Source organism: Zonotrichia albicollis, chromosome 8 (genome assembly GCF_047830755.1).
Source record: "Zonotrichia albicollis isolate bZonAlb1 chromosome 8, bZonAlb1.hap1, whole genome shotgun sequence".
NCBI lineage: Eukaryota > Metazoa > Chordata > Aves > Passeriformes > Passerellidae > Zonotrichia > Zonotrichia albicollis.
In genome coordinates, this window is record NC_133826.1 from 22,070,952 (window position 1) to 22,086,265 (window position 15,314).

At 40.3% G+C, this 15,314-nt stretch overlaps 1 protein-coding gene across 1 annotated transcript; it reads left to right on the forward strand.

Moving 5' to 3' along the window:
- Positions 1-1,697: 1,697 nt before the first annotated feature.
- On the forward strand, positions 1,698-12,981 carry ATP6V1G3 (ATPase H+ transporting V1 subunit G3). Its single transcript, XM_005487078.3, has 3 exons — positions 1,698-1,883; positions 9,150-9,250; positions 12,441-12,981. Exons 1-3 carry the CDS (start codon positions 1,802-1,804, stop codon positions 12,612-12,614), a joined length of 357 nt encoding a protein of 118 aa, XP_005487135.1. The 5' UTR covers positions 1,698-1,801; the 3' UTR covers positions 12,615-12,981.
- The last annotated feature ends 2,333 nt before the right edge of the window (positions 12,982-15,314 follow it).

The following is a 15,314-nucleotide window of genomic DNA, read 5'->3' on the forward strand; positions in this document are numbered from 1 at the left end:
CTTCATTTTTTATTTTCATTTTCCACTTCTGCTTTTCTCTGCCAATAATATCACTGGTAGCTGAATCACAGTGGCAAATGGCTTCCTAACCCTACAGTTTCTACATTTTCTGTAGAATTGATCATCATTTCTTCTGTGTCTGAATAAAATAAACTTCAAGGCTACGCATTAAAATCTTCTAAAAACAGTGCCATGTCTGCTGTCCTGCAGTTAGAGTGAACCTCTGGTTTCAGTGCTGGAGATAAGCAAGCATGTCACACAGCTCCTGGATGAAGAAATAAACTCAGTGTTTGAGAAATAAACGCAGTGTTTTGTACACTGTAAGAAAGGCGGAGCTTGAGTGAAATTTGACTTTGCAATAGCACAGAAACAATAGAACAAAAACCAAAACAAATTCCTTTTCCAGGTCTCAGTGCTGCTGTCGTTCAGGGCACTGCCAAAGACAATAATAGGGCCAGAGGGTTCTCCTTCCATTTTCTCTCAAACCTACAGCTATTTGGCAGGGGAAATAAAAGACTTCATAGCCTACTTCATGTAGTACACATTTCCTCATCAGGATCAGGTAACAGCCAAGCACAGCAAAGTAGGAACATGACACAGCTGCCCTGGGAAGCCCCAGAAAACAAAGGGCCCTAGAATAAGAGCCATTGGCAGAGAGCAACAAATAATTTTTATATAAATGTATTTTATAATATATGAAATTGTATCACATGTATAAATATATAACTATGTGTATAGAATTGCAGCATGAAAAAAACTTTTATATCAGGAGGTCATCTCCAGTCCTGGCAGAGCTTTATCAAGAACCTGAAATAAATAAACTTCACTCATGCTGTGAGGTATTTTTTTACAAAAAATAAATCTATCTTAATTATGCAACATGACATGTACCTTTCCTATGCAATGGCTGAAGTACCTGTAACAGCTGGGATTTTTTTGGTTTTTTTAATGAGGATTCAGAAGATGAACATGCTGCTTCCTCATGCAGTAGCTCACAAACCACTCTTCCCTTCTGTAGGGAGTGGAATGCACATTTGCAGCCACGCACAGGCATTCGACTGTTGTGTGCATTATGACTTGAAAGTAAAACCTAGCCCACTTTTCATACCTTGCACGAGTCTGGGTCTTAGAGCTAATCCCAGAGTTTCTCAGTCCATCTCATCTCTACTCACCTCCATCGTGGCAGATTACAAGGCAGAGCATACCTCAATCACTAAATACTTTTTTAAACTTTAGTCCCCAATGAATTCATTCCTATTGTATATTTTTTTAGAGTGAAAAGCCCAATAAGTACTGTTGAGAAGTAACATTAAACAGAAGCCTGCAAGCAGTTATTGGTGTTCAACCAAAATTAATTGTTAACTGAACTTGATTTTTCACTTTGAGGGGAAGTTTTATTTAAAGGAAATGCCAAGAAAATATTTTTCCCTCTCAGTTCCTAGACAAGATTAACTGTATTCTGCTTCAGAAATAAGAGCCTAAAAAAGAAAATATCCCCATTAAAATACAAGCCATCTGAAGTGCTCTTTTTTGCCCCAATGTGTTAATCAGAGACTTCAGGTTCTCTGTGACCCTGAGGAGAGGAGGACATTCCCTTCAGCCTCACTGCCGTGTTTTTCTGACTGCACTCCCAGGCCTGTGTGCCCAGCAGCAATCCAGGCACAGCCAGCTGGGTTGGTACAATCTGGAAGCTTGTTGCAATAACACACAGAACAAAAAACACAAGGAAGAGCCTGGCAGCTGTATAAAACTCCCTCTGAGCTCCAGTCTCCACAGAAGTTCACCAGCCCCAGCAAGCAGCATGACCAGCCAGTCTCAGGGAATCCAGCAGCTTTTGCAGGCAGAAAAACGTGCCAAGGACAAACTGGAGGAAGCCAAAAAAAGTAAGTAGTTGGCCTGGTTTTACTGTACTTCTCAAGTGCAAGCCCTTCAGAATAACAGTAGCTCACAGAAAAAGACTATTTCATCTGTATACATGCACTAGTGCTGTGCCTTGACTGCAGTCAGGCACTTACTCAAACCTGAATATTCAGAGTTTGCTTAAAATCCCCTGTGCTTGTGTCTACGTGTACATGTGCCTTATTACATTAAAAAATATTTTCTTTGTTGTATTCATCCTGTCAGCTGCATTTGTTTTTCCTTTATCTCAGTGTTGTTAATGCCATTACTGCCTTGCTATTTAAATTAAAATCTTACATGCCTTTGGCTGCCAGCTCTGGAGGACTAGACTCCAAACTCTTTACTTTTCTTAATAGGTTTTGCTGAGATTTTTTAAGTCTTCCTTCTTACTTGCAAAATCCAGTAACTTGTCTCCTAATTGAAGCTGGGCTTCAAAAAATTATATGAAAACTAAGGGGAGACTTCAACACCCTGATAGTAATCAAAGTCACAGTAAAACTGTGAGCACTCTCAATACTGTAATAGATCATTCACAGAAGTTTTATTACATGGTACAAGCAATTATTCTCCTGAGTGCAGGTACAACCCCATGAGTCATTGACCTGCACTAGCACTGGAACATAAATGCTGTTTTCTGGAGTGATCTTGCTTCAGAAACCAGCAGCAGAATACAAAGAAAATGGATGTCAATGATGCCATGTGGAGCCAAGAGCACAATTAAAGGAATATTGTTTTCCGTGGAGAAATGGAAGCTAAACAGAATAATTTGTGTAGTTTCCCTATCCCTTCTGCATGTGAATCAGCATTGTTGTATGCTCATTAATCTTTAGTGTGATGTATCAATTTGAACAGCAGCACACAAAAATAAATAGAAAGGCAAGTCCCCTCCCTAAGCACCCAGGCACTGCCTGTGCCTTGCGGACAGTAGAGATTAAAGCAAATCCTCCCACCTTCATAAAACAGAACTCTCAGGCAGAAACCTGAAGGCAGGGGATAGTTAAGTAGTGTTTTGACCTCTTACACAGCCAAACTAGGAGCTCTGGGAGGGATGGTTTTTCCCTTCTCATGTAGGGCAAAGGAAACACTGCCCCTCAAATCAAGAGAGAACACTGTCTGGAAAGCCACAGCCACAGTGGAAGAAGTTTGGCCTGAACGCAGACTGCAGAATCAGGTCTTAGCTTGAAGTGGATTACTTTTGGGTTTGGAGGGGGTTTTTTGTAGCTTTAATTTGATTTGTGTTTGTTTTTAAACCAGAAGAGTCACTTTAGCTTTTTCTACAACAGTCATTTAAAAAGGATAAATCTATAAATTGAGAAACTCCAAAAATGAAAAGAGCAATTATAACATAAAATTGATGACCAAAGATGAATGTCTTGCAGACTCCAGACACAGTTATGGATGCATTTACTCTATTCTGCAAGACACATTCCCTTGTCACCACCTCAGCCTCACTTGGAGTGCTTGTGATAAGAACAGGATTTCTTACAGATAAAGTATCTCCAGACCCTTCTGAGTCAGAAACTTGAATTAAACCACTACCAGTGTTTACCTCAACACTAACACACCAGTGTAGGAGTTATTAACCAGCTACAGAAAAACATCTATTAAGAATTTTACTATCAGTAAAATTATTCATAGTAAAAATATATCATCACTGTGACTTTCTTTTCTATTACTTTTAAGATCACAAATTTTTTTTGCATTTATAAAAATTATTAAGCAAAATTTAAATTTCAATACACAAATTTCAACATAACAAAACAACCCAGTGACTGTGAGGGAGCAACAGACTGCCCAGAGGCTGGGGAATTTCCATTCTCAGAGATATTCAAAACCCACTGGGTATGGCCCCAATCAAGCTGCCCTTGCCTCCATCAGGAACTGTGTCCTATGGACTCCTTCCAGCCTCAGCACTTCAGTGTGATTCCATGAAAAACCTCAAGAATTTCCAAAATTAGTTGATCAAGGACAAACAGTTTAAATAAATTCCCCCTTGATTTTGTTCTAAACCAAGTGTTAAAGGTAATCTATAGGTAATCAGCATAAATATACCTGGACAACCATTGTATTCAACATTGAAAGAAGCTTGCAGTGAAGTTACAAAACAAACTGCCCATGTTGTCCCTGATTTAAGTATTTTCATAGCACTGTCACTACACCACCTTAGATAACTATGCCAGCATAAGTTAAATACTGTGGGACAAGGGCAAAAGGGATTATTTTAGAGACAAGTCTGGCTATTCTAAGTTGGAGTTACTTCAGCAGTGTCTTCCCCACATTGATTCTGCAGTTAGATCAAAACAAAGGATTGCAGAGTTTGTTTCTGAGCATAAAAGCTAAGCTGAAAAGCAGTACATGAAATGCAGCAGATCTGTGCAGTGCAGTTGGCTGACGTGTGCACACTCAGCTGGGTGGAGCAAGGAGGGAGGTGCTGCTTCAGCCCAGCATGGGCAGCTCAGATCCACCTGGCTCCAGCTGGGATCAGCAGCTGCTGCTCAGGGCCTGCTCTGCAGCTCTGGGCTGCCAGCTAGAGCACTGAGCCCTCCCAGCCCTGTGACCTCGTCTGTCACCCCAAGCAGGCATTGCCCAACACCGCTGCACCGGGGGTCTGGCGGCTGTGCTGGCACTGGGGGAGCAGCTGGCAGCTTCTTCCTGGGACACACCAGGAAAAGGCGTTTGCAAGGAAATGGGACTAGCAAAACTACCCTGGTGCAAAGCCTTCCGTGTTTACAGTTGATACTCACATAACCAATCAAAATGTAGTGTGAACACACATAATATTGTGTATAAACAGTTAATGGGCCTAGCTTTTGCTGACATATGTGCAGTTGTTAGTAATGCAAAAGCCACTTGAAATAACTGAAAAAATCAGTGAATAAAATTATATTGATACACACAAAACAAACAAAAAAAAATGATGCTAAAGATCCTCTATACATGCTTTTTCTTACTTCTTGCTCAATACCCTTTTTCTGGCATGATATCATTAGCTGATATCATTTATACCTGAAAATTTGTTAATATTTTAAATAATTAATTAAATGAACATGTGCAAGGCTGAAATTATTAGATTGATTAAGCACAAGCCAAACCAGTGTGCAATCCTTTGACAACTTGAACATGGTGCTGCTTTATCTATCATTTTTACTTTAAGCACAATTTAGATCCCAGAAATAACTGAGCATTGTCAGCGCCAAGACTGAAAATCCTTTTGGGTAAAACAAGGGAAACAAATGTGTCATGAACACTGGGCTTAGCAAAACTTGTTCTCCTATAGATTTTTATATATTCCCTTGAATTTCTCATGCCTAATAAAAAGAAAACTCAGATGAAAGATTATAAAAAAACAGATTAAAACCAAATTTTAATCAAAATAAGATATTGTAAACAGAATTATATCCATGGCACTCTCTTGGACAATATCCAAGACATATTTTATCTACTGAGAAAGCTATACAAAATGCTCAGCTGCCTCTACTCTGTTTTATTAAAAGTAAAAAATCTCTCACAATGCACATCCCCAAATCCCATTTTCCAGACAATTTACCAAAGACAACTGAAATGGTTCTATTTTAAGAAAATATGATTAATTTTTGGCAGCTTCTTCAAACGACTTGATTTCTATGCAGAAATTCAGCTAGGAGCCTAGATGGTATGTTTGAAAACAAAACTCCAATTTTAGCCTTGCAGTTTTTGGAAAGTAAGATAACTTAGTGTTTGTACAAATTAGAATGCAACATTTTTGCCTCCTACTGTCTTTCTTACAAGATCTAAAATACTCCAACAACCTAAAAGACACCAGTTCTTGTGGATCTAACCAGAGCAAAGTGTTTAATGAACATCATAGAAATACCTAGAAAGAAGAATACAGCCTTTCTCTATGCTAATAACACCTTGCCATGTTAGGCAAGAAAATCCTGTATAGTGCTGACTGGTCACAGTAAGTTTTTTTTAAAATTTGGCCAATTTAACACAATGCCTAAAAATTTATAGGCTGTGGACAAGGAAACCAGGCATAGCACAGCTGCTTTGCTGCTCCCCATCTTCAAGGATGGAAGGAGGGACAGAGGGCCAGCAATCCTGGCTCCCACAGCATGACCTTTGTGGCAAAAAATCTCTTCAAATTTGGGGTTTTCTGTACCTCACCTCTGTGATCCTGAGGAAATGTCATAGGGCCAGGCTAGTTTGCCCATCCTCCAGCCCTTCTTTCCCTCTTTTTGCATGATTTTGGCTGAATTTCAGTGCTCCACCACCCCCTTCAGTGTGTAAGGGTTGATTTCAGCTCGGCTGTGCTCTGCAGAGAACCAGCCCAGCAGATCAGCAAGGCTTTGAAAAGGCAGCCCTGTATTGCACAGCTACGGTAGCAGACAAGTGGTTAACAACAGACTGATTAATTAATTTTGGTTTGTCCCTAGTGGAACAGCAGGTTAAGCTCTAGTTTCTGCTTAACTTAATCAGGTGCAGCATATGCACCATCGCATATGTTGGCAGTTGCCGATTCTGTCCACAACGTTGTTGGACTAGCAGTAATTTACTCACAGCTTTTCCACTTAATTAAATAGGAAGCAGCAGGTTCCTGCTGTGCCAATCCTAAAGGCATCATGGAAAAATGAAATGGCTGCCACCCTCCAGTGACACCCTATGTATTGTGCTTACACCAGAGCACTGTCAAGAGCTGACACGTATGTGTGTATATATACACTCTTTGGTTCACTCTCTACATTGTCAGAGGCAACTGAACTGTTGCTTTATAGTTAATCTCTTTCCATTTTCTGCATTTAAATGGATATATTTATCTATCTGGTGGCCAAATATGCAACATATTTACTACAGATGGCCCCCCAGATGGAATTTGAAATTAAAATCCCACTGATTTTGAAATAATTTAATTTGCTATAGAGATCCAGTTCCTCAGCTGGTGAAATTGGCAAAGCTTCATCGTAGTCACTCCCCCTGACTGCCAGCTCCAGAGAATCACCCCCCAGCTCCACTCCTACAAAGTGGAAACTCTACAAAAGGCTGATCAGCTCCAAATTTGGAGAGGAGAATAAGGGAAATTTCAAAATACAGACTTGAACCTGGTTCCAAATTTTGTTGTCCAGACTTATGTCAGGCTCTTACACAGATCTGTCAGTTCGCTCATCCTGGTCCAAACACTTCATACAGTGAGTGGCAGAAGCTGGGGAAAATCAGCCTTTTTCAAACAAATACAAACTCTGGAAAAGTACCCATTAAGTTTAAAACAGCCTGTCTCCCCTTCATACATAAGCACAGTGCCTCAATGGGAGAAGGACTCTGAGAAATATAATTTCCCCCACATGACTGCCCTACACTGATGGACTGGGAGTCAATAAAGCTATCTAGTTCCTCAGTAGGCTGCTCCTTCCTGTAGAGAGCCTGTGTACATGCCACCCCCAAGGTTCCACAGTAAGCCAGCAGTCCAGGAATCAAGACTTAAAAGGTAATTCCCATGTTTTGCATCTCTCTGCTTCTACTCACCCATCTGCAGATAATTATTTTGGAAGGAGCAATCAGGTGGAGAAGTAATTTCCTGCTGAATCAGGTATTTTACCCAGGCTTTTGCTGATTCTCAGATGTATTAAAACAGTCTTCCTCCCAAGCTTCAGCTTCCTCATTATGCCGTGTTCAGTGGGAGCAAGTTGCTATATGACACACCTGATAAGGCTTGAGAAGCCCAGCTCAGATGTAACCAAACCAGTGTAACAGCTTGGAGAAAGAAAATGAGAAATATTTATGTTCGACTTCCTAGTCTAGACAGAGAATGTTTTGTAGGATTTCAGGAAAGGAGAAAAGGTATCTTTTGTCTTCTGTGCTTGAATTTAGAGCCTAAAAAAAAAAGTTCATATTGCTCAATGGTGTTAAATAGGTTGTTATCATAAGTAAATAAATCAGTGTGCCACAAGAGATCAAGATGGCTCTTTCAGCTGCCTAGGCCGCCACTCGTACATTCTTGTGATATCCTAATTTAAGCAACTAAGCAATTTTTCAGCCACTGAAGATATTTCTCTTGTTAAGAAAAGGGACCAACCGTATTCCTCCCACTCCTAAAATTCTAGCTGTACAGCAGAAAGAGACCCCAAAAATCAGCACCAGCCCAGGTATCAAGTATAGCATACCAACATTCCATGCAAGAGGTGTACACTTAGAAAATTACTGTTTCCTCACAAGGTAGTGCAGCAGAATCCTGAGGAGTTCCATGCAACTTTACTGACTTTATAAATGACAGAGAAGCCCACAGGGGTTTCATTACAAGCTTGACAGCTCCTTCCTGTAGAACCTTAAACATCACATTTCCATCAAACTATTTACTCTTGTTCTTTACATGACAACCCTACTAGATCCAGGAAGGATCTTATGTCCAGTCCTGCAGTGACTTACACGCTCTTGATTTGACAAGCCCATAGTGTTTTACCTAAAACAAACTATTCACAGCAAACAGAATTAGGCATGCAAGCAAGCCTGGTGAGGAGGAAGGCTCTAGTTTCCACTACACCCTGAAATGTCACTTTACAGATCTCCTTCTTGTTTAAAATGAAAAGCAAAAAAACATTTAATCTCTTTCATGGTTTCTGTGCACTGGCAAAGAATTGACCTTCTTCTCTTAGTCACCCACCTCTGCTTTTAACAAAGGTTAGTAGAAAAGAGTGGGGGAAGAAAGGACAAAGCTTGAAAGTTGCAACTCAGTTTGGTAGTGGTTAAGACATCTTGCATTGTTTTGGATATCTGCCAGCTCTAAGCAGAATCCAGTTGGTGTGGGATGAAGGGATTCTGGCAACCAATCAATACAGGAAATCTTACAGAATAACGTCTTTTCCCATCCGTGACAACTAAAATCTGTTATCTGGCTGCTACTATTGCTGATGAAGAAAAGATAGATATTTATTTAAACACCAAGCTGTGATTAGAAAAAAGGCATTTGTGTTGCAGGAAGATGTCTACTTGCAGAAAGACTTCTGTTGTCAGAAGCTCTTCACTTGAGGTGTGCTTCTGCACAGGAAGTTAGTCTCAGAAGAGGGGTACTTGCATGACCCCTTGCTTGCAGTCAAAAAGTATTCTGAATAAATCACTTTGTCTCTTTTGACCGTTCTTGTGCAAATAAATCCAATGGACAAGACTTTCACCAAAGTCAGTGTTCTACTATGGCAGCTAAAATATCTCTGATTTAGAGAGATTCATCTTTGGGGATACAGGGAAGGTATGAAATAAATGCCTCTTTCTTGCCCCTCTAGGAAAGGGTAAAAGGTTGAAGCAGGCCAAGGAAGAAGCCACAGCTGAGATAGACCACTACAGACTACAGAGGGAGAAGGAATTTAGAAACAAGGAAACAAACGTAAGTAAGAAATCTCTGTGTGTTCTTTTGTCTTACCAAACTGCTCAATGGTAAACCAAATTGCTTCCAAGAGTATTACCTGGAGACTCATGCAAACCAGTGTGGTCATACAGATTAAACACAGGATGTGTCATCTGCATTGTCTACATGCTTCATTTGGACTTTTTCACAGGCTTTGAATGCATTTGTAGGAGAAATTGTGGACATTCACCACTAAAATGGTCCAGATTCCATATTTGGTTCGTGTTTAAGCTTTGAAGATGTATGTCCCTTAAGGAAAAATACTTTTGGGTCCTTTTTCTGTAACCACAGACAGATGTAGTTCCTGTCCTGAAACTGGAGGATTCAGTAACATGGATGTGTCAGTAAAAACAAAAGTTTAAAATGTTTCTTTCCATTTCTGTTCCACTTCAGCTGTCTCTTTTCATTACATATAAGACTACATCCCTTGTCAACTCAAGTCACCAAAACTTTAGAGGTTTTCACTGTTTCTATAGTTAAAGTGGTCTGACTCGATATTTTCCTATCTGAATAAAGCTATTTTATACATTTATGGCATCTTGCATTTTTCTCTAGTATTTCCATGAATTCACAAACCATTCTCTTTTCACCAGGTGACTTCCTCCTACATTCTTGGTCTTGTTTTTTTCCTCACAGGTTGTATCATGCAATGACAAGGAAAGTTTTGTGCAAAAGCAGGCACAAAAAGCAAAAAAAAGCCAAAGAGGTCAAAGAAAATCTGTTTTACCAACCTGTCATTTCAGTCACACTTCACATAAAACCTTTTCTGGCAGGGATCACAACCCTTAGGAACATCTATACACACACAGTATTGGTATCATACCCTGCCAACCCCCAGACACACTGTCACACAGGCAGGCCAGATAAAAATGTCTTAAGTGTACAGTTTCTGTTGTTTACTGACACCAAAATAAAGTATAAATACCTCTAACATTTGTTCACCTTTTCAGTCAAGCCAGAGTTCTTGTTCTAGGTCCTGATAGCAGAAGAGTAAAGATGTTGCTTTTTTGTGAACTCCATTTTTTTCACCACAACCAAATTAAAGCTGCAGGAAAGGCCACTATTTGTCGACGGAAGGTTTCACATGAGCAGGACAGAGCACATATTGCTCCTCAAATGACAGCATGTTGTACAAGATACTTGCAGTCCTCCTCCACGTTCCCTGACCCCATTATGTCGAACATTCACCTTCCCAGACAAATGCCATCATTATTAACCTGTGTCTGGAGGCAGCCAGGAGCTCCAGCAAGGCAGTGTAGGGGGAGCTCTGATGCCTGGTTCAGTTTACTCTCTTGGGTATTTGGGCACAAGGATTTTTAATTCTCTGTCACAGTCTCCTCTAAAGCCATCCTTCCTCATACTTTGCGTCACTTGTATCCAAACAGGAGGAAATTTTCTTATACTATGAGAGGCTTCATATCCATCCATAATTAAGAACAACAGAAAAATAAATATTGAGGTTAGAATGAAATACGCAACATCTCTTTTCAAAACATGCAACATTTTTTGCCTGAATCTCAAACCAGTTTTGTTTTTTTCACTCATTGAGGTCACCTAACTCTAGAGATGTGCAGCCTAGTTCTGAATTTTCTTGTGGCTTCAGAGCCAATGTAATATTTTAGCAGCTTTGAAATGACACTAGCATAAAGCATGTACGGGAAAAATAAGGGAAAAACCTTCAAGCAAAAATCATAAAGCGAGCAGAGCATTGCCTGCATTCTGCAAGAAAAATGTCCTCAAATTCAGAAGCTGAAGAAGAGAGGGAAAACACATAGAAGTGTAAGAGTTTACTACCTCAAATAACAGCATTAGCATGAGCCAAGAAAGCGGGTCTGCAGAGGCTCCTCTTAAAATTATAATACTTTTCTTGAGACTTTTCAAAAGTATTTAGTCACTGAATAACATGCAACCATCTGGGATCTCTAGAAAGTTACTTTCCCCAGTGGAAAAATTCAGTTCCATAAATCTGGTCTAAGCTGTACAACCTTTCCCACATGCAACCCTTGCAACTTGTCTAAAAGTTATAATAAAATGTCAGCTAAAAATAGATATTATAGAAAAATATAATCCTTTCCCAATACTTATTATTATGTCTACAAACTACATTTCTTCCAAACTGAAAAATGGTTTACGTGTGGATTATGGACAAATGTCTTACTATGTTGCCAGATACTGATAAATGGAAAAGGGAAGGTGGTCTATGCAAAAGATGCTTTTCTTTCTTTTAAGGGCTAAGTTGGGCTGAAACCACATGAGAAATAGAGTCAATGACCCCTCCCTTGTTTCTGGTCATGCTCTAGGTACCCCACTAATATACCACAGGTTAGCTCCACCTGCTAGTCCACCCCAGAGGACCGTGGCAGAAACAAGTACAATGTGTTACTTATTCCTTTCTTACTCTGCCAGCATGCACAAATGTCTTCTCTCCACATGGAATTCTTTAGCTGGAAATCAGTTTCTCTGCTGGTATCTGAAGGACTTTTCCATAAGGGAAGAATTCAAGGGATGTTGGGGCAGTGGGGGAGGAGGGAGCAAAGTCACAGATTTGGAACGTGTGCATCTGTTTATAACATAACCTTGCTAAAATGTTCAGTGAGTCCAGAGTCAATTAAATTCTAAGCGAATGTCCTGATATTAACTGTGCCAGAAGCTGTCTGGTATTTCGCCAGATAAGAAAATGTAACATTAAAAGACCTTGTTTGAGGCCTGTTGAGGGTTATACATCACTAACTGCTGAAGACATTTCAAGTACTCTGAAATTGTAATTATGCATTTTCAGGAAGGCTTTTCCATGTTTGGTCCTTAGCTGCACTCACAGGCACTCTCAGTGAGGCCAAATGAAGGCACACAGTGATAGAACTTAGCTGCCTAGTCATTAAAATAGAAACCAAATTAAAATGAGCCATATAAAAGACAAAACATACACAATGTTTTTCCCACAGCGAGCTGGGAAACTTTCATTACATAGGGAGATTCCCATTGCTAATGAGCATATGAGAGTTGCCTTTAATCCTGTTTTTATGCCTCCAGTTGAACCCCGATCAAACCCTCACGGTTCAGAAGCACTATGATGTGTTAGTGTTATGCTTGTGCTACATGATGAAGAAAAGTACAATAAACATGGTTATATATAACCTCTCATTTTGCTCAGAGGTCTTCTGCTTTTCAGGTAATGGGCTCCCAAGGTAACCTCTCTGCCAAAATAGAAGAGCAAACAACAGAAGCCATCCGAAACCTCACAAGCAGCTACCACAAGAACATGGAGAGCATGATGAAAAAGCTCTTGAGCACAATATTTGACATCAGCCCTGAAATTCACCCAAACTTCAGACCTGCAGTTTAAGATTCATTGATGTGTTTGCAAAGCAAAGTAGCCTTCTTTCTTGATAAGCATAAATACTTTCTCGTGTATTGTTTCTGTATGTGTGAGAAAAAAAGAGCACTGAAGCCAAAAGCACACAATTTCACACAGGCTTTTGATGTGACAGGAATTATACAGGGTTTCACAAGCATTTGTTGGAATATTGTTTCCTGTGGCTAAGCCCCTGTCATTTAGGCAGGGACAAGTCAACAACAGCAAAATAAATGATTATTTGGCACCAGCAGGTTTTCAGTGTGAGTCTTTGTTCCTTTTGTCTTATAAAATGTTCTGTACTTGGATATTATGTTGCATAAAGTCTGTTTATCCTAATCTTTACTGTGCTTCAAGTCATGTGAAATAGAATATCACAAAAAACAAAAATGGAACAGTTCTGTTTTTCTTGTGACACATGGAGTGGTCAGGTTATGGACCATACAGGAACATTTGATTTTGGTCAAAAATAATAGGTCAAAGCATTTTCAATTTTTCTATGCTAGCTTAAAGCAAAATGTAGTTAACTTGTACAAAACTATGCTTAAATCCATACTTAAATTATTATACTAAAATTTAACTGCACCACAAACTTTATATAGCTTTGTTAAATCTGAAAAATGAGAACAGGCATAATCATTATTTACAAAATTGCTATGGTGCAGAGGGCAGGCTAGCACATGTATTATTTCCATACAGTTTCCCTGAAAGCACAGGAACCCAAGGGCTCAAACTCTACACCAGTTATGCTAAATCCTGAATCCACAGGTTGTCCACCAGAAATCACATCAGCTACAGCTCATTTCTGTTACCCTAAGCAACCTTGGGTAGTACTTCTCTGTGCAGGAGCACAGATTTCCCTTGGAATAAATTCTACTGAAGTTGTGAAAATACAATATGATCTGTGCTCTCAAGGTGAAGCCCATTCAGTCTGACAGGAGGCACTGATCAAGTGGGGATCTGATACACACCTGCACTGTGAGCTCCTTTAATGCCTTGTCTCCAGTACAAAATTACACTAAATTAGAAGTTTGAGAAATGGCAATGACTAGCAAACAGCAGCCATGATTTTCAGTCCATGTAGAGACAGAGAAATCATTTCCATTTCACAGCAGCTAGTCATAGGCAATCTCCTGTTCCAGCAAGGTTTACACAGTTGACGTGCTGTCATGTGTAAAATGACCGTAAAGCTGTAGTCAACCTAATGTCAGCAAACACGACTCCTCAAGGCTGTGCCTGGATACCACATAATCTCCAAGCCCTGATTGTTACAGTCTCCTGTGCTTGATTATATTCCCTGGGGACCCAAGGATGCTGAGGAATGGGAAAGAAACTAGAAATCCTATTGACATCAGCTGAAAGGCTCATTTATTTAGGAGGGCTTTGAATCAATGTGTGATAGGCTTTGATTTACTGAGAGGATGAAGGCACTCCAGTGCCAGCCCTTGTGCAGGACCCAATGCAGGCACCTTCCTGCACAGCTGGGGACAGTCAGGACTGTCTCACAGCCCAGGGGCACATGCCTCCAGCTTTGGTCATGGCTGCAGCCCCAGTGCAGTGCTCAGCTGTGAAACACAGATCTGTGAGCCTAAAGAGTCACCAAGGTGAACACTAACCCCTCACAGGGTCTCACTGCAGTGCTCAGACTGCTCTGTTCCCTCTGGGCTACCTCAGCACCCTTGCCTCCAGCTCTCACTTCTAAACATACAGAAATGTTGCAGGTTCAGCTGCAGAACTGAAGCAATGGAGCTCCCATTGGCAGCTGCATGGGATAAAACACCCCCAGCTCCCTATGGTGAGAGCAAAATTGCCATAGCCTGGTGGGCAGCAACCCAAGTTACATGAAATAAAGGTTTGTCTTCCTTGTTACCCTGCTTCTTTTTATTACAATCCCTCTCTCCCTCATTCTTGCCAAAATCTGTCTTCTCTCACCAACTGCTTCTCTTGCAAAGCCTTCAAGGCTGTCTACCCTTCTGGTCCTAATGGCCAGGGACACATCTCTTATTTAAATATCCTCTGCCCTGCAGTCACAGCCATGACCTGCCTGTATCCTTGTTATCACCTGCATACCTGAGGTACTCACCAAGTCTTAGGTTATGAAACTTTTTTGAACATGATTAAGTTCTTGAACTCTGGCTACTCCGTGGCTACCGCTCATGAAAAATGAATTCTTTTGATAAGATTAGGTCTTTGATCTCAAGATACAAATCTGAGAGCATTTAGCACTCTGAGCATTTACTCTCCTCTACATTCAGTCCTACTTCTGGACATAAAAAAATTGCTCATACCATCACTTTTAGATGTACAGAGGTAAGGGTCAAACTTAGACTTCATATAATTTGGCAAGATTATATTGAACGAAGAGCATAAATTACCAGCTGCAGCAAGGGAATATTGCAGTGCCAAAAAAGCACATGCTGAGTTTATAAGGGCACAAAATACCTTGTATGTGACAGTTACATACTCATGCTAATGGCAAAAAATTCTTCCATGCAAAAGGAAAAAAAAGATGGTTAATTTCAAAATTTTTTTAATGCATAAAAGAAAGGTTAAAATGGTTACTCTGAATGAGCAGTCACCTACCAGGGATGGTTACAAATGCCCTTTCATCTCCTGGGGATATTCCCAGACCCACGGGAGCCCCCAGTCCTCACAGTGCCCTGACACTGTATTACCTAGTATGCACCAATG

Coding starts and splice junctions, on each gene's coding strand:
- ATP6V1G3 (XM_005487078.3), top strand. CDS start 1,802: ATGACCAGCCAGTCTCAGGGAATCCAGCAGCTTTTGCAGGCAGAAAAA. Junction 1,884..9,149: donor ACTGGAGGAAGCCAAAAAAA/GTAAGTAGTTGG, acceptor TTGCCCCTCTAG/GAAAGGGTAAAAGGTTGAAG. Junction 9,251..12,440: donor TTAGAAACAAGGAAACAAAC/GTAAGTAAGAAA, acceptor TCTGCTTTTCAG/GTAATGGGCTCCCAAGGTAA.